At 36.7% G+C, this 19,317-nt stretch overlaps 1 protein-coding gene across 1 annotated transcript; it reads right to left on the bottom strand.

The window, feature by feature from the left end:
* Positions 1-1,902: 1,902 nt before the first annotated feature.
* On the bottom strand, positions 1,903-18,665 carry LOC117300157 (polycomb group protein Psc-like). Its single transcript, XM_033783878.1, has 9 exons — positions 18,506-18,665; positions 12,016-12,151; positions 10,292-10,388; positions 9,212-9,267; positions 8,142-8,189; positions 7,382-7,605; positions 6,697-6,795; positions 5,317-5,406; positions 1,903-4,677 (listed from the first exon to the last, which is right to left on the bottom strand). The coding sequence occupies exons 2-9, from the start codon at positions 12,125-12,127 to the stop codon at positions 3,184-3,186; spliced, it is 2,220 nt and encodes a 739-aa protein (XP_033639769.1). The 5' UTR covers positions 12,128-12,151; positions 18,506-18,665; the 3' UTR covers positions 1,903-3,183.
* Positions 18,666-19,317: the final 652 nt, after the last annotated feature.

Here is a 19,317-nt window from a genome sequence, read left to right as displayed (position 1 = left end):
GGCACCCAAGTCGCGTCGAGGTCAAATGGAAGTTATTCATAGTAGTGCATGGGTAATAGTAATTATATGGTTTATACATCGACTTTTTACCAGATTGATAGAAAGTGCTTATAAACATATTTCCATCGTGTTTCATCATCGGTTGACCTCTTAGGTGGCGGCTGCGTGACGTCATCAATGCATAATGTCTATTGGTGTTAATTGATATCATTTGGTTTAAAAAGTTCATTAATTGCAAGATTACTTGTTACAGTGCACACAAATAAAGGTACTTATTTACTTGAAATAAATTTAAAGGCAGTGGACACTATTGGTAATTGTCAAAGACTAGCCTTCACAGTTGGTGCATCTCAACATATGCATAAAATAACTAACCTGTGAAAATTTGAGCTCAGTCGGTCATCGAGGTTGCGAGATAATAATGAAAGAAAAATAACCATTGTCACACGAAGTTGTGTGCGTTTAGATGGTTGATTTCGAGACCTCAAGTTCTAAACCTGAGGTCTCGAAATCAAATTCGTGGAAAATTGCTTCTTTCTCGAAAACTATGGCACTTCAGAGGGAGCCGTTTCTTACAATGTTTTATACCACCAACCTCTCCCCATTACTTGTCTTCAAGAAAGGTTTTATGCTAATAATTGTTTTAAGTAATTACCAATAGTGTCCACTGCCTTTAAAAGGTTCATTAATTGCAAGATTACATGTTACAATGCACACGAATAAAGGTACTTATTTACTTGAAATAAATTTAATCCGAAATTATATATTATGCGAATAAAACATAAAACAAAAGACCCAAAAAGCGTGATGCGTGGTTCTCTACACGACTCTTTCATAGTTTATTTCAATCCTAGTTTGTCTCTTGTTTGTTTGTTTGTTTGTTTGTTTATTAATTTCCACTCAAGTAAACAACAAGTCATACAAAATTGGCCTTGAAAAAAAATACAAATTGAGCGGAGAGCCATTTAGAAACCCAGAGGGCTTTGTATCGATGACACTATTATGTGCCAATGGGAAAGTGGATGGAGTAATTTTTTATGCAAATAAACTTTAGATTTTGACGACATACTTTTATTGGTTTTTAAACAATGGTCCACCTGAACCATTTTTAGGATTTGTGGGTTAACTCTGCAGTTAGTGTTATCAACCGTTGATGACGCCAACAGTACGTTTATTGCAAAGCGTTATGGTACAAGTGGTGAAGTACAAGTTTTAAAACAAGTATATTTGTTTTAATAGCGCACAGTTGACGTTTGAGTTTTTAGTCAAGACGTTTATACATTGGCATTGGGATAGTTTTACTGAACGACACGATCAGTTGGACACGATTACGTAACACAAAAAAACAATATTATTATAAATAGTGGCTCTGAATAAGGTTTGGATCGAAAGCTAAGGCCATATTGACCCATTTCACCTGACGTCATCAGCAGAAAAATCTTGAATGCGCCATACTGGTGGGCAACTTCACTGTGCATTTGTATATATAACTCTATGCTGCGCGTTATGCAGTAAAGTGTGCATTTTAGGCGACGCGGCGTTAATACACGTAAACCTAACTGCCCACCAACATGGTGAGCGTGGCATTGGTCGCCGCGTATGATACGCGTGCAATGGGTCAATACCCTACTTATTAATAGTACTGGGTTTTAAATAGTGTTCTTATCCATCACTCAGTGACGCTCAAGGCGCTTCATTTTTATTTTCAACGTTCGGTATTTTCCTGCGAGTGGGACTACGTTTGAATGATGAGACTTACTCATTTTACATAGCACCATGTAATGGTTTACAATATGCTGTGGCGCAATATAAAACAGAAGTGCTTGTTGGTTTACAATATTAAAATAACAATGATACAGTTGTGTTTTAAAGCAAATAACAATCAAACACAACAGGTGTATGTATAATATACATGTACATGACTTTCATTTATGGTTTTAATTTAATCCTCACAAAAGTTAACTTGATTGCGTATACATTGAGCTTATGCATAAAATAATCCAAGTTTAAATGTTTACCTCCACAAACTCTGCGCGTGGTACTCTTTCAAAATTGAATAAAATTTAACAGTCTTTCAGAAGGGAAGTTGAACAAGTGGGGTCTACTGATTAATACGCTGAGCTCACAATTAGAAACATTTTAAACTCGATATAATTCTTAAGGTTTTTAAACCCTAAGGAATTAAGGGTCAGATGTCAAACAATCTCCACTCAAAGAAAGCACACGGACAACATTTTGTCTAAGACCGGTATCCACACTCTATGTTGAACCTAGCCCTGTCAGCCTTACACTTTCGTATTATGTGTACAGCGCAGAGGAAAAGTCCTACATGGGCTATGTTGAACCATAGAGGAAGAAAATTGAACCCAACATAAGCAAGACATAATCAAACCTTCCCAATTGGCCAGCGGAGTCACGAGAAAATAACCCAAGAAAAAAATCTTTGTTTTCAGTGAAGTCAAACATCAAGTTTTTGACTCGCAAGATTAAAACTATCTGTTTTACTAATTTCTCAAAAACTTAATCATTTCAATTGAATTGCGTACTCATACTAAGGGAAGTTTTAAACCATGCACGGCGTTTACAACATGCAAATCAATGAAACTTCCAATCTTACAATGTCGCACACCCTTGAACTGCAACTGGAGTTACGGGGGTGGGGGAGGAAGATAATGAAATTCCAACTTGGGACAATTTATATTATTATCATAAAAAGAATTCTGACTACACAAGTAACAACAATGGACCCTTATTTGGAACCTGCTTCAATGGCAAATGCTCGTAACACCGAATCAATTAGAAATATTGATGTTGGTAAATTCAGACAGTTTTAGTTCTACGGCGTCAAAACGCTGAAAAGACCCTACAACAAAAAACACTCAAGTCACATGATGTGACTCTTTCGGCCTGTCTTTTGATTTATAAATCAGACAAGACTTTCCACTTCGTAGATTATAATTGTAAAAGTAGAGCTTGATTTATTCTTGATCAGATTCTCAATGAAATTGTTCTCAAAATGTTTCGTATTTCGTTGTAAATCTATAGACAATTGTTGTTGATTCAAAACTCATACTGTGTTTCCTTTCTAAAAAATACATGTTTCCTTATTCATCATTACTAAAAGCCCATCTGCATAATAAACCTCTTCATGCATATTCATATAGAATATGGTAATTATCTTGATCACGTTAGCAACACGGGTCTGTCAATCACGATATTGTCACAAACGGACACATCCATTGGCTCTTCGTGTGTGCTATTAGCAGTTTTGGGCGTGGCGTCAACAGTTGTGGGCGTGGCATCAGTCTTTGCTGGGGTTGAATCACTCTCTCCAGTGGCCAGGGTGTTGACATTTCTGACGTCAGTCTTTGCAGGTGTGGTTTCGGTCCTTGGAGGCGGGTCATAAGTCTCTTTGGGGATGGCATCAGCCAATTTGGGGATGGCATCAGCCAATTTGGGTGTGGCATCGGTCAATTTGGGCGTGGCATCAGCCAACGTGGGCGGGGCATTAAGAGTGATATTTTCAGTTGCAGGAGGGTTATTTGTCTTCATGGGCTGGGCAGTTAAATTTATGGGTTGGGCAATAACATTACTGGGTTGGGCATTGACTTTTATGGGCGGGGCAGTTAAATTCATGGGTTGGGTTACTACCTTTAAGGGTTGGGCGATTACCTTTATGGGCGGGGCACTTACATTGGTTGGTTGAGCAATAACCTTTTTGGGTGGGGCAATTAAATTGATGGGTTGGCTAATTACATTTATGGGTTGGGCAGTGACTTTTATGGGTGGGGCGATGACTTTCATAGCCATGGTGTTCTTATTTAGGTCTTGCACATTCACCGTTTGCCCGATAGTATATCCTGTTGCCTTTGTCTGTAGATCAGCTGCGATTTTTCTTTCCACTGTTGGTTGGGTGGATTTGCTCCCTTCTGAAATCGTCCTTTTTATTTGAGTAAAGGCCTTAGGAACAACAGCCTCTTTATTAACCAACACGACGCCCTTCTCTCCTTTCGGCAACTCCTTCCACTTTGGTGTCGTCAGCAGCACATTTGGTGGTGTAGGTGCACTCAACTTCGTCAGTGCTGCTGACGTCACACCGACTGTCTTCACAGAGACAGTGGTGGACTTTGGTACCGTGATGACCGGCCTTAAAGGTGCCAACGTGTTGAACGCCACCTTTGGAACGCCGATACCTGGTTCCGCTGACGTAGGCGGCGTCCTTGCAGACGACACAATGATGATGGTAGGGGATGAATGAGGCTTGGGACTCGGTGTTGCTTGGGAAGACTTTTTGAGCTTGTCAACAGCCGGTACGTGTTCAGTTCTCGGGGCCGAACTTGCTTTCGGTGAGGGCGCCCTTCTACCCTGTGGAGATTTCCCAGACATCGCCATAGCTGCTTCTGCCCAGGACATGCTCGGTTTCGACGTCTCCTTTGACGCGGCCCGTACGTCTTCAGACGATTTGGACACTTTCGAACTCCTTTCCGTCCACGCAAGAGGTGATGGAGTTTTGGGCTTTGTACCGACATCCTTGGGTTGGGTTGATAACGCTGCGATCGGTTCCTCGACGTCTCTCCACGCTATGGAATCAGAGGACGACGAGTTACCTGACTGGCTGCGCTTGAGTCGTTTAGATACTGGCTCAAACACACGAAACAGTAGGGGTAGCGGACCGTTCTGTGGAGATCCAAAATAAAGTTGATGGAATTTCTTTTTTGATACATTCTCTATTTATAAATTGTTCACACAAGTCATTTTCCCTAACAACTAAAACAACAAGGAAAATTAATGTAACGGTAGTTTAACACAATATGTAAAACAAGACAATGACAAATTGTAAATTGTTTATGTATTGAGAACAATCTAAACAATATCAACAAGACCATCCCGAAAAGGCAATTGACCGTGAAACAAAGTAAAGTTTGTAATCACGAGTTCAAAACTCCATAGAAAATAAGCCTTTTGCGAGTTACATATGAATTTTAGTTAAAATCATCAGACTATAGACAGTTGCTATGTCAAAATTTGATGGTTCGGGGCAAGCCCTTGCATAGCAACCTCCAGATGAGCAAACCCTGGTACCATTATGCCACACACATTCATTCAAAATTGTGCATGGGTGTCCAACGTCTTTTACGTTACTACCACGCAAAATCTTACCTTGAATCATGTGACATAGCAACTGTCTCGATAGTCCGGGGAATTAAAGTTTAAGCGGTAACTTGTGATCAAGCATGTCATTGTACCAGACAATATTCAAATCTAACACGCAAATGGCCCATTCAGTATTCAAAAGAAATGCATTTCTTTACGCACCCTTCGCCATGTGTAGATGTATGCTATGTCCATCAGTGTGTAGTCATTGCGTAGTGGTTCGTCCTCCCCATTCTGATGGACTACTTCAACCTACAAAATGAAAATAAATCAACATAAAATACAAAACAATTATACCTCGCCGTAAATACCAGACTAATTTATTTACTTTGTTTTTGGCAAATAAAAAATATACATACAAAGAAAGTGATAGGCCTACATTAAACAAAGTAAACTGATTACGATACCATTACCGATAGGCCTAATAGTCCGAAAGCTGTTTTGTATACGGCTTATTTAAAAACCACAAAGGCAAACAAAAACAAAACAAAACGAGGTCATACAAATTTCAGTAGGAGATTAAAAATAGGAAACAGACTGTTAGAGTTCGAACAGTCTATTCACTGCTTATTTTAGTTGATGTTGGTTATTGGAGCATTCATGTATTATAGTTTTAAAATGTATTGCAAAAATAAAATTAAGAAACAGGAAAGTAATTATTGGCAAAACTGCAAAATAACAATCTTCTCAACAAGTTTATGATATACGCAATAATTAAACCCCAATGAACAATAATATACGCAAATGATATTGAAGCCTACTCTACAATAACTAGGCCTGTCTCGACTGGGTCCCCTAAGTAGCTATACTAAATTAATTTTTAATTTCATCTCAATTTGACTCAAATGTTTTATCCATAAATTGCAAGTAGTTTTCAACGTTTTCAATCCTAGCATGAGTCTTTCTAGACGGTTTATAAACAACACAAAATAAACACAGACAAATTAGCATAACAGGGTAACAGAAGCAATCAGTTAGGAAGAAATATAATGCAGTTAGAAAATGCACAAGAGATGAACAATGAAAAAGGAGCTTCATTGTAACACAAGAAACCGTTTTACCATTACATGTATTTATACACAAAAAGTGTGCCATTGAAAGTAAGGTACTACACTGGCCATGAGACATTGTTCACTTTGCCATAATTTCCGGACAAATTCTTCAAAATCAAAACATAATTTGATAAAATTCAGACAGTGCAATCTCCATAAAATGTAAGAGTTTGCATATTCTTCCGTTGAGCTGTGTATGCTCTGTGGCTCTTTTTGTAAACACGCGATGTAATAAGATGCATGGTCTGTAAACACAATAGATGGACACTGTGAAACTATGATAAAAGATACATAAAAGTAATTAAAAGCAAGACTGGCATTGCTGACAGATACAAATTTGGGTCGAAAGAGAGAGCAACAAATAGATAATAGATACATTTCAAAATCTGAAAACACAAAAGGAAACAGTTTGCTTTATCATCATCAACCACGGCTTTATCATACACTTTGTACGGAAGAGGGATATGAAATCATCTGAATGGTTCGTTACCCTGTGGGCAGAAGAGAGGCCGAATTTATTCCGGATGAACTTCTTAATGTGACTGATGCACACAGCTGCGGGACATCGTAGATACCTCTTCTCAACAACCTGTCACACATCAATACATAGTCATAATTGATTCCAAAACATCTGCAACTATTTGATGTTATTTCCAACTGTTTTGATGACTTTAAAGGCACTGTACACGTTTGTTGTTTGTGTGCTTTCAGATTAGGAATAAAAGACTTTTAACTATATAGAAGTCTTTTATTATTTTAGTGAGAAAATACCTCTTTCTCAAAAACTACGTTACTTCAGAGGGAGTCGTTTCCCACAATGTTTTATACTATAAACAGCTCTCCAATGCTAATTACCAAGTCAGTTTTAGAAAGCTTCCCTCAAAATATTACCTGCTGAGGTGATGTAGTCTTTGAGAAATGAGTTAAACAATTTCACGAAAATATTTCTTCGTGTCAGTTAAAAACGAACATTACTTTGTGCAATGGATTTAGGCGAGCGGCACCTGAAGACATTGCTCAGTTAGGTCCACTTTTTTTTACTATCGAAGCTGAAAATTCTACAGGTAAATTATATCACATAAAGTGGGTAGGGATTCATGTCATGGCAAAAAACTTGATATACAACAAAAGGTAAACTTGGTTTTTCGCAGTGCCTGGATGGGTCTAACACTCACGTCAACAGGTAAGCCATTGGCATCTCCATTGGGACGTTTACCCGGGGCAGCAGAGCTCCCCTCCCCGTTGCTATTCAGTGGTTTGGTTGGTGTGTCTTTCCGGGGTTGTGGAAAGTAGTAGTCAAGTGACAAGCTGATGTACTCGTCTTTCGTATAGATGACCAGGGAGTCATCGCACACTTCGCCCCGTTCTTCACGGGCGTTGGGTGACTGCATACTCGTACCTTACGATATCAAATCAGGAAGAAATGAGTTATACGGTTGGGGAGAAAGCGCGACCTTCTGTCAAAATGTGCGTGTTTTTTTAACTGCAAACTCTTTTATCAAATTTGTTTATTTGCTAAGGGGATTCAACACAAAGCTGATTTATAATAGTTGTACATCATTGAGTTTGTTTGTTAAGATGATCTTCCCATTTCAAGGGAACTCGACAAACTCCCAAAAGGGGACATCACACCAAGCTTGTAATAGCCAAACTCTCTTGTACAAACATTGGTTTAACGAATATGATTATAAATTGCACTGATAAAGATATACATTATGTTTAAAAGACACTTGACCACTGGACTACGGTGAGATAAAATAAAAGGGTAACAAACAAACAAAAAACACCTGCTAATGGAACCGTACAAGAAGGCCTACGCTCCGTTCCCGGGGTAGGAAATCTAAAATTTGGAGACGGACATTTTGGAGTTTTGTGCGGATGAAAGAAACAAGCGAGGATCTTTATTGAGATTTGAGATCGGTGACGTCAACTTACTTGCTTGAGGATGCTTAGCGTAGAACTCTCGCCTTCTCTTCATTTCATCTACATTAAATAAAAACAACACAAAATTTTCAAATGAGTTCTTTAGCCAAACATCAAATCCCAAATGGACAGGCGTAAAATGTCAGGCCAAAAATAAGATGCAATTTTAAACAGTGAATACAAAATAAATATGCAGTGGTAAACAAACTCTGACGTCATCGGTAACCAAGGCCTTTTAAAGGCAAGGTACATGTTTGGTGGTTGTCAAAAACAGTCTTCTCACTTGATCCCAACCTATGCATAAAATAACAAGCATGTGAAAATTTGAGCTAAACTGGTCATCGAAGTTGCGAGAAAATGATGAGAGAAAAAACACCCTTGTTTGACGAATTTGTGTGCTTTCAGATAGGAATGTAAGACTTCTAGTTTTATTATTTTAGTGAGAAATTACCTCTTTCTCAAAATCTATGCTACTTCAGAGGGGGCCGTTTCTCACAATGTTTTATATTATCAACAGCTCTCAAATGCTCGTTACCAAGTCAGTTTTTGAGTTAATATTTGTTTTGAGTAATTACCCGAACTTGTACCTTCCCTTTAAAGGCACTGGACACGTTTGGTAATTACTCAAAATCTACGTTATACCATAAACACTTATTTTGCATCGAGCAACGGCGAGCTGTAGAGTATAAAACTTTGTGAGAAACGGCTCCCTCTCTCTGAAGCACCGTAGTATTTGAGAAAGAGATAATTTCTCACTAAAATGTTCTATTCTAGAATCTGATATTTCTGAGGCATCTGAAAGCATACAAGGTCTGCAAAAATTTCTTGCAACTTCGATGACCAATTTGCCAATTTGTTTTTCACATATTTGTTATTTTATGCACATGTTTGGATACACCAAGTTAGAATACCGCACTTTGACATTTACCAAACGTGTCCAGGGCCTTTAAATAAACATTCACCAACGCAATACTCTCTTTTCCTGAAGAAGAAAAACGCGGTGAAAAATATATCGAAATTCTACAGTTGAAGTAAAACAACAATATTCAACTCATTTACCAAAACAATAAACTACATCTTACCTTTGAAAAGATTCGGAACAAGCTTATAGACTAAATTCTGGAGAGTTTTATCAGACCTGAACGAATCAATAAAAACAGACTTTAAAATTCTGATTAATTTTATCATGAAGGAAACTCGAATGTGGTGAAAAACACTCTTGCAGAAACTATAGTTGCTACACATTGCATATGTCGGGATAGGAAGGAAAAGAATGGAAAATGAAAATAACAACTATAACAATACACAAATCAAGTTGTGCAATCATCAATTACATTAGTCAGGTCATGTTTTGGTTTAAATAAAAAACAGGGTCAATAAACCAATTAATAAACCAATCTATCAATCAAATAACAATAAATTAATCAATATACCAATGAATCAATACAAGTACAAAAGCAATCAATGAATCAATATAAGTACAAAAGCAATCAATGAATCAATAAATACATCAATTAGTCAATATATCAGAGAATCACTCAATGAATCAATATATCAACGAATCAATCAGTTAATCAATATATCTATGAATATGTCGATGAGTATATCAGTGAATAAATCAGCAGTAAATAAATATATCAAAGAACAAGTCAATGAATCAATGAGTCAATATAAATACAAAAAATCAATCAGTAAATCAATAAATACGTCAAGAGGTCAAGATATCAGAGAATCAATCAATGAACCAATATATTAATGAATAATATATCAATGAATCAATATATCAATGAATACATCAATGAGTCCATCTATCAAAGAATAAATCAGTGAATCAAAATATCAATGAATACGTATCAGAATCAATGTAATTATGAATACATCAATGATCAATCTTTCAATATATAAATCAATGAATCAATCATTTAATGTACAGTATGTAACAATACAGCAATAGAATAAAACGCAGGAAAATTATAAATTCGAGTATTAGTTTTGAAAAGTAAAAACAATCAGTCAATCAATCAATGAATTAATAAATGAATCAATATATCGATTAATCAATCTATTAATCAATCAATCATTTATCCAAAAAAAGTCAACCAATCAATCAACCAATCAATCAATCAGTATAATCACCTCTAGCAGGTGTAAAATACACTCACCTTATATTGAGCAGTGGTCGTGTCTTATGCACTACCGTGTCACATATTGGACATTGTCGGCTCTGTCTCAGATACGAGACAATACACGCTCTACAGTCTGCAAACAAATATTAACATAATAGCATCATTTCACTTTGCCTGAAACCACGAGGTTGTTTAAATATTAGAATTGGCTTTTTATTTTATAAGTAGAAAACATAAAGCAACATTCAATTGATACAAGAAAAAGGTTGAAATGATAACAGACAAAATTATAATATGCAAGAATAAATTTCTGAAAGTGTATAAGAATAAATAAATTAACAAACCTTAGCAAATTAGATTGATACGGGAAAAGGTTGGAATGACGTGAATAACAGACACAATATTATGCAAGAACACAAACCAGAAAACTGATAATGCACAAAGTAATATTTGAAAAAAAAACCACAAACACATCAACATAAGTAACTGGGATTGTTGGCTCTAACATTTGGACAAAGAGAAATGAAATAGGGATGATTTCCTTAGCAATTTACAAAATATTGACTTTAACCAATTCATTGGTTATTGTTTATGGGGGCTTGATAAGTGAATCGATAACAGTCGATCCTTTAATCTGGAACATACAGACTTCAAGTCTGTTTGTTATAAGTTATTGAATAGTTTCAACCGATCAAAAGCAATACATCAGACGAAAAAAATAATCGAAAATCAATCAAAAACAATCAAATAAAATCAAGCAATCAACTTATGGCAACCTAAGACAGGTGTTGTATTCTGTTAGTTATCAGAAGGAAAAAAAGGAACCCTAGGGTCAAACTTCGTATACAAAATAATGCATCGCACATAATTTACTTTTACAAAATATCTTGACAGACAAAAACAGATGTGAGCAATTTCATATGATTTTAAAAGGCAATTCTAGGGTGCTGTTCCTTACAACCTGAGGGAACAATAGAGATGTCATAAATTAAATAGGTGCTCATTAAACTTGAAAGAACAATATAAGGTCTCGTTCATTACAACTTGAAAGAACAAAAGAATGTATCGTTCATTACAACTTGAAAGAACAATAGAATGTCTTGTTCAATACAACTTGAAAGAACAATAGAATGTGGTGTTCATTACAACTTGAGGGAACAATAGAATGTCATAACTTAAATAGGTGCTCATTAAACTTGCAAGAACAATAGAATGTCTCGTTCGTTCAACTTGAAAGAACAATAAAATGTATTGTTCATCACAACTTGAAAGAACACTTGAATGTCTTGTTCAATACAACTTGAAAGGACAATAGAATGTGGTGTTCATTACAGCTTGAGGGAACGATAGAATGTCATAAGTTATAGGTGCTCATTAAACTTGAAAGAACAATAGAATGTCTGGTTCATCACAACTTAAAAGAACAATAGAATGTCTTGTTCAATACTACTCGAAGAACAATAGGATGTCTTGTTCAATACAACTTGAAAGAACAATCGACTGTCTTGTTCATCACAACTTGAAAGATCAATAGAATGTCTTCTTCATCACAACTTGAAAAAACAATAGAATGTCTTGTTCAATACAACTTGAAAGAACAATCGACTGTCTTGTTCATCATAACTTGAAAGAACAATAGAACGTCTTCTTCATCACAACTTGAAAGAACATTTAGAATGTCTTGTTCATTACAACATAAAAGAACAAAATAATGTCTTCTTCATTACAGCTTGAGAGAAAAATAGAATGTCACAACTTACACGAGTGCAGACACTCATTCATCGTAGTTGCATCAATCAGATACCCGCCACATAATATGCAAATGAGGTGCGGGTTGACGTCAGTGATCTTCAGCCGGGTGGGCCGATGCATTGTGGGGATGGTTTAGCCAACAGCCTGTAAAGAAGAATGAAATGATACAGAGACTTGTTTGTGTTTTGTTTATAGCTGTATGAGCTACTGATGACATGACAAAGGACGCATCATTTCACATCAGGGGGAAGGACAGTTGTACAGAATCGAGAAAATAGGCATGGTGCGCATATAAAGTCATACAGACTGTTGTGTGTATACTGCTTATAAAGCCCTGCACAATGTACAACGGGGTGTATTTTTTTATAGATTTTCTCTTCAGTGCGAACGTGGGGAAAGGAATTTAGGCCAATGATTTTTGCTTGAGTGTACATAATTTATTCAAGAGTTGAGAAGAATTATTTTCTGAAGTATATTCTCAGAAATCGAAACTTAACTCAGCCTAACTCTGATGACAGCTACAGCTGTAAAAAAAACTGCCTAATTTGCAAGCTACCTTCTAAAAAGTGCAAAAGCAGTGTATAAATTGTTTTTATAAAAACAACCATGTTTTTGGGCGTTACAGAAAAGAAAACACACTTTTCATTTGAAATGGAAACCCTGTGCGCAGAAAAGTCAAACTAATTTTCAATCCTTGTCCGAAATTCACATTCTGACCTTTGCTGAACATACTGACACTGTTCATGCAAAAGGGCGCGCGTGTTTTGTGGACGAAACTTCACCATTAAAGGCACTGGACACCTTTGATAATATTCAAAGACCAGGGCCCAATTTCATAGAGCAGCACAAAATTTTGCTTAAGCAAAAAAATCCTTGCTTAGTAAAATCAGATTACCGGCCAAGACTCCACTCAATTGTTATGCTATGTAAACAACAGCTAAATACCAGTCACAAGCAATGTATAAGGCATGAAATTTTAGCCAGTAACATGTGTAAAATAAGCGAGCTATGTTCGTGCCTAAGCACATTTTTTGCTTCAGCAGCTCTATGAAATTGGCCCCTGCATTGGCCCCAACATTATGCACAAAACAACAAATCTGTGAAAATTATACCTCAATATTATTGGTCATCAAAATTGCAAGAGACTAATGAAAGAAAGAAAAAACACACTTGTTGCACAAATGTGTGTGCTTGCATGCTGCATAATAAAAAAAGGCTTCAGGCCGGAAGCCTTTTATTATTTGAGTGAGAAATTACCTCTTTCTCAAAAACAACGTTACGTCAGAGGGAGCCGTTTCTCACAATGTTTGATACTATCAACAGCTGCTCTCCATTGCTCGTTCCCAAGAAAGTTTTTATGCGAACAATCATTTTAAGTAATTTCCCAAAGTGTTCACAGTGCCTCTAAGGTCATGGTCCAAGCGAATCGGAGGGGCATGCTTTCCACCCTTCAATGACGCATCCCTGCGGAAAAGGACTTTCCCAGAATCAAACCGGCACAATTTAAATGACCAGGAGTTTTTTTAGTGTTATAAATCTTTGGTACCACTGTAACTTCCTTTTGTGTAGAACAAAGTACGTTTTACTGCAACTGACCGCGAACGCCATTTAAATGTGACAAGATTATGCTATGATAATTCAAAATAGGGTGGAAGGCAGACAGTAACATAAATCGATTTGATGACAATTTGCTGCACATGGTACAGCTTTATTACCATAAATTAGCATCCATGAATAGTCATGACTTGACGTTCGCGCAATATTATTTCAAAACGAATTTATATTCATCAAAAAATGAATGCCACTGAGATTATTTACTGACTTTAATATACTAGAGGTTGTTTACTGACTACACACGATGACCACCCTACACTCATCTTGCAAATAATGAAGTGACACAAAACACACTATGGAATGAAGACATGAATAATATGTCGTATCGATTTGAATATTCATGTGTTATATGCCCTTGCAGTATTACTTTTTTTTTGTCTTGTTGCGATATTATTGCTACTTGATGGAATTGTCAGATGATGCATGAGGCAATCTTCATCACACACTTAAAGGCACTGGACACTAATGGTAATTACTCAAAATAATTATCAGTATAAAACCTCACTTGGTAGCAAATAATGGGGAGAGGTTGATAGTATAAAACAATGTGAGAAACGGCTCCCTCTGAAGTGACGTAGTTTTCGAGAAAGAAGTAATTTTCCATGAATTTTATTTCGAGACCTTAAGTTAAGAATTTGAGGTCTCGAAAATCAAGCATCTGAAAGCAGACAACTTTGTGTGACAAGGGTGTTTTTTTCTTTCATATCTCGCAACTCCGACGACCAATCGAGCTCAAATTTTCTTAGGTTTGTTATTGTATATGATGTTGAGATACACCAACTGAGAAGACTGGTCTTTGACAATTACCAATAGTGTTCAGTGTCTTTAATGTTTACAAAATGATTCGAATTATTTGCGTACATCATTACGTCTGCATGAACTAACCACAGTGAACGGATTTCTCATTTATTTTTTATATCAACGGTTACAGCATCGGAAGATAGTTTCATTCCATGAACTGAACAATCTGATACTTAAAAACAAAATTTACAAATCACAAATCCTGTGCCAGGTTCATGTATTAAATGGGTCCTTTCAAAGACGGATAATAATGTTTGTGATTCGACCAAATAAAAGCAGTAGACAATACCGCAAAGGTTACATGAAAAAAAACATACAAACCGACTCGAGTCTCCCACACAACCGAAATTGTCATGGTCTTGATTTACTTTTAATTGTTTTGGAGCCAGATAGCCTCAAATACCGTCGTACAGAAAATTTACTGCAACTGACGTTTTCGCTATCAAATTTTCGCGGGCTTAGAACCTTCAACATAAGTATCCATTTATCAATATTCGGCAGGAAATGCGCTTTGAATTGATTTGCAAGTCTGTCAAGTTTTAGACATAGACACTCACCCAATGTTCTCCCTCTGGTGATTGCTTTACTTATTTAATTAAAGTCAAAGGCCCAAAGGAGATGGTAAACAAATCCTGAAAAAAGGGAAATCATACGTCTGTGTGTGATAAACTTGTCAAGTAATTAATTCTTAATTTATTGTGAAATGCTTAGTTTTGTTTTATATCTGATTCGGAAATTTTGCGTAATTTTATGCTGCAATTTTATCGTGTTTTTCATGTTTTTTTTCTTTCTCGGGTTTATGACAAATAACGAATTGTATTTACTGCTCATCTTATTGTAAGAAGTTTAATTTGCGCATTTTAGCATCCTCGGATGGAGAGGGCGCAATACTCAAAAATAAAAGGCTATACTGTTCATTACGTTTAATTAGCAAGTCTATATACTACGTCATGAGCAAGATATAGGCATTTTGCCGTTTTGTTTAATCACTGCAATGCGTGGGTCTATTGTCATAGGTAAGGCTTATCATGTAATATCCAACTATGTTGTTGTTGTTGTTGTTTAAAGGCAGTGAACACTATCGGTTATTACTCAAAATAATTATCAGCATAAAACCTTACTTGGTGACGAGAAATGGGGAGAGGTTGATGGTATAAAACATTGTGAGAAACAGCTCCCTCTGAAGTGACGTAGTTTTCAAAAAAGAAGTAATTTTCCACGAATTTGATTTAAAAACAGCAGATTTACGCAACTTTGTGTGACAAGGGTGTTTTTTCTTTCATTAATATCTCGCAATTTGGACGACCGATTGAGCTCAAATGTTCACAGGTTTGTTATTTTATACATATGTTGAGATACACCAACTGTGAAGACTAGTCTTTGACAATTACCAATAGTGTCCAGTGGCCTTAAATAGATGTTGACTTGAGGACAGGTTAAGAGGCAAGGGTTGTGACCTGAAGATGGAAGGATAGGGCTGTCCACTGTTCAACTACAATGGGCGGGGTATGGGTGTGTGCTTTTTTTACACATCTTTTGTTTATAAACGTTCCCGCAAAATCACAGGCACAAACAAAATGAGTTAGCACTGAATTGCCTGTTTTAATGACATTTAAATAATAATCTTTTACTTGCCATATCTTGTTTTAATTTTCAGTACAATTTTTTTATTTCTGTGTAATATATTTATTATGTACACATTTTATTCCGAGGGCGCATAATTATGTTTTTATAGTTATTTTCACTTTCGCCTTTCTCTGGACGGCCTCTGCATGTTGTCCTAAGAATAGAAAATATTACCAAAAAAACTGTTCATATGAAGAATGTATAATTGCTTTTGTTTTGGATTAGCAAAATTTATTTACCAGTATGAAGTGATGTCATTCTTATTGTTTTATAACAAAATGTTAATCTGCACCCCATATTATTGCAAGCCAAGGTTGGAAAAACTCGCGGCTGTACATCGCACAAGTAAAGGTCCAAGCAAATTCATGGTGGGCTGACATATCCTTCTGTCTTCTCAACGTTGAATTTTAGTGTGGCAGGACGGCTTTGTAAGGTGCTGATCACCTGTTCCCCCTCGCCACTCACTGGCTAGGTATTTTCTTTAGCTATTTACTTCTTTGTATCTTTATGTATCGATTTGTATATTTTTTATGCCAGTGTAAAGTCTAATAAAACTAAACTAAAAAAAATTAAAATAAACTAACTTTAATTTTGACCATATATACTTACTTTCTTGCCCTCGTATTATAAGCACTGTTTACACAAAAATTACTTGAAAAGTTAAGTACTTAAAGGCAGTGGACACTATTGGTAATAACTCAAAATAATTATTAGCATAAAACCTAACTTGGTAACGAGTAATGGGGAGAGGTTGATGGTATAAAACACTGTGAGAAACGGCACCCTCTGAAGTGCCATAGTTTTCGAGACAGAAGTAATTTTCTACGAATTTGATTTCGAGACCTCAGATTTAGAACTAGAGGTCTCGAAACCAACCATCTAAACGCACACAACTTCGTGTGACAAGGGTGTTTTTTTTTCTTTCATTATTATCTCGCAAGTTCGATGACCGATTGAGCTCAAATTTTCACAGGTTTGTTATTTTATGCATATGTTGAGATACACCAACTATGAAGGCTAGTCTTTGACAATTACCAATAGTGTCCACTGCCTTTAAATTTGTTACAATTTTCCCACTTTTTCTTTTGGACATGCTTTTTCACCCCATGCTCCTCTTTTTGCTATAAATGGATATGCTTGTGTTTGTGCTTGTTTATGCCACTAACGAAGGCCCGGTATGTGTCGAAAGCATAATATTATAAGGTCACCTCACCTAACTAGTTTGATGTCAGTGTACAGTCATGTGTATTGTAACTTTGTATCTCGTTATTCGGAATGGGCCTGTTTGTAAAAGGGGTTTAAACTTTTCAGCTCATGTTGAAAACAAAATCATTGAAAAGGGCGTGATGCAAACGTGACAATGAAACTGTCACACTCACATAGTATGACGCGTGAGGTTAAAAATATAACTTTGGGTCTACTGTGTTTATGTGTCCAACCGTAGAGCACAATTTAAAGTACACAGTTAAGGACCAAGCCCCTAGTTTAGTAACTGTATAAATCAGGCCCGGGAAACAAGTTTTATAAGTATGTAAATCTCACTGTTTTTGTAGAGAACAAGGTTGGCATTGCCCTGTAACCCTAGACAATCCGAGACCACTTCTGTAAAATACGAGAAATTGGTGGGACAGTTTCGTATTTATTGAGGGTCGTGGGTTGGGCACAAATTGACATGGATTGACGCACAGCATAATTCAAGTTCATAAAAAAATAACTGGACACTTTACGAATGAAATAAATACACAGAGACGAAGCTAGTATATGTTGCTATATGACCATATTTCATTTATTCAATACTCTGGTTGAAAATGTAGGTTTACAAGCATAAAATAAAGGGTTGTTGTTGCAATATTCAAGATAGATAGACAGGTTCCGATCGGGCTGGGCTATCGTCAACGATTTCAAACTTTCCCTGCCAGGTTTTCAACGAAAACGAGTTAAGTAAACACGTGTAGGATTCCAAGTTGGTACAGGAAGGCAAACCCCTGATCAGAACCTATTGTAAAAGCAATAAACATGAAATCAGCGTGTAGTGCGAGAGCATGCTTTCCACGACTACAGTAGTGGGCGATTGTATGGAAAACGGCTCCCAATCGCTGTATATCCACAGGTGATGATTTTACTGCTGCCGCACGTTCCCAGAAAACCAACCAAATCCTACGATTCTGACCGAAATAGAACAACCTGCCCGGTCATTCGTTAGTAGATAGTGTACAAACCATCAACGAACATCCGTGAAGCTGCTCATAATCTCTAACCACGCTAAATCGGTGAATTCTGGGCTGATAATTTCTCTCCGTTATACAACGCGATCGGCCATCTTGTTGAAACGAAATTTGTTGATCAGAAAACCTCAACCCACGCAGCTAGAAAATCACCCCGTACTCCCTCAATGCTCCACACAAAACCAACACCATACGAAATCTAACAGTCTATATAATATAGATCATGAATTACCTTACTGGTGCCTGTAAAGATACGCAGATTTCACAGGAAAAGCAGAAAACGCAGAGTTTTTTCCCTTCTGGACAACGTAAAATCGCTCAATGTACCCGTGACAGTGTCTACGTAGTCTAGAATCCAATGGAAACACAAGGGTTGGTACGTTGCATTGACAGGCCTAGCACTACATGCCGTGTGTTACACACACATACAGAGTATACATGGGCTCTGCACACGTACCGCTGTCGGCCTTCTGTGAATGGCGGAGATAATCACGTGATCTATTACTAAATTCCTCAGTTCAGCAGAGCAGCGCGAGTAGTAGCAGTAGGTGTATAGGACAGTGGATGAACAAGGACATACGTTGTACATGCCGGAACACTGCGATGAACAACGTTGGCTGGAAAAATTATTGTATTTATAGAACTCTGATCCAAGACACTATAGTTTTCTTTTATCAAACCCTACCTCCATGATCAAACCAAGCATACAATAGCTTATACTTCAAAAGCCACGATCGATTCAAGAAAGATGTTGGTTTGTAAAGCGTTTTTGTTTGTTTAGGCCTTTACGGTAAATGGCAAATGTTTTAGAAAAAAACCACATTCAGAAAAAGCCTGAATGATAAAGTATCTTCTAGCTGTTTGTTATAATTATAACGGTGCCAAATTACTGATGACGAATTATCATAAGTTTTTGTTAATTAACACAGCCTTCTAGACCCTACACAAATTAGTCTACCATTACATTTTGTAAAATATTTGTGGGGTTAAACTTGATCACTGTTTCATTCTAAACAACTTTTTTGAAAGTTGCTTTGGTTGGTT

This window comes from Asterias rubens, chromosome 15 (genome assembly GCF_902459465.1).
Source record: "Asterias rubens chromosome 15, eAstRub1.3, whole genome shotgun sequence".
Taxonomy (NCBI): Eukaryota; Metazoa; Echinodermata; class Asteroidea; order Forcipulatida; family Asteriidae; genus Asterias; species Asterias rubens.
The sequence above is the reverse complement of the archived record's forward strand: the minus strand, read 5'-3'. Positions and strand labels throughout refer to the sequence as shown.

Bases quoted from the DNA above. Each gene is read 5' to 3' on its own strand.
- LOC117300157 (XM_033783878.1), bottom strand. From the start codon at position 12,127: ATGCATCGGCCCACCCGGCTGAAGATCACTGACGTCAACCCGCACCTC. The intron at 10,389-12,015 runs GTAAGTTGTGAC...ATTTGTTTGCAG, and splicing joins GAATGAGTGTCTGCACTCGT to ACTGTAGAGCGTGTATTGTC. The intron at 8,190-9,211 runs GTAAGATGTAGT...TATTTAATGTAG, and splicing joins TGTTCCGAATCTTTTCAAAG to ATGAAATGAAGAGAAGGCGA.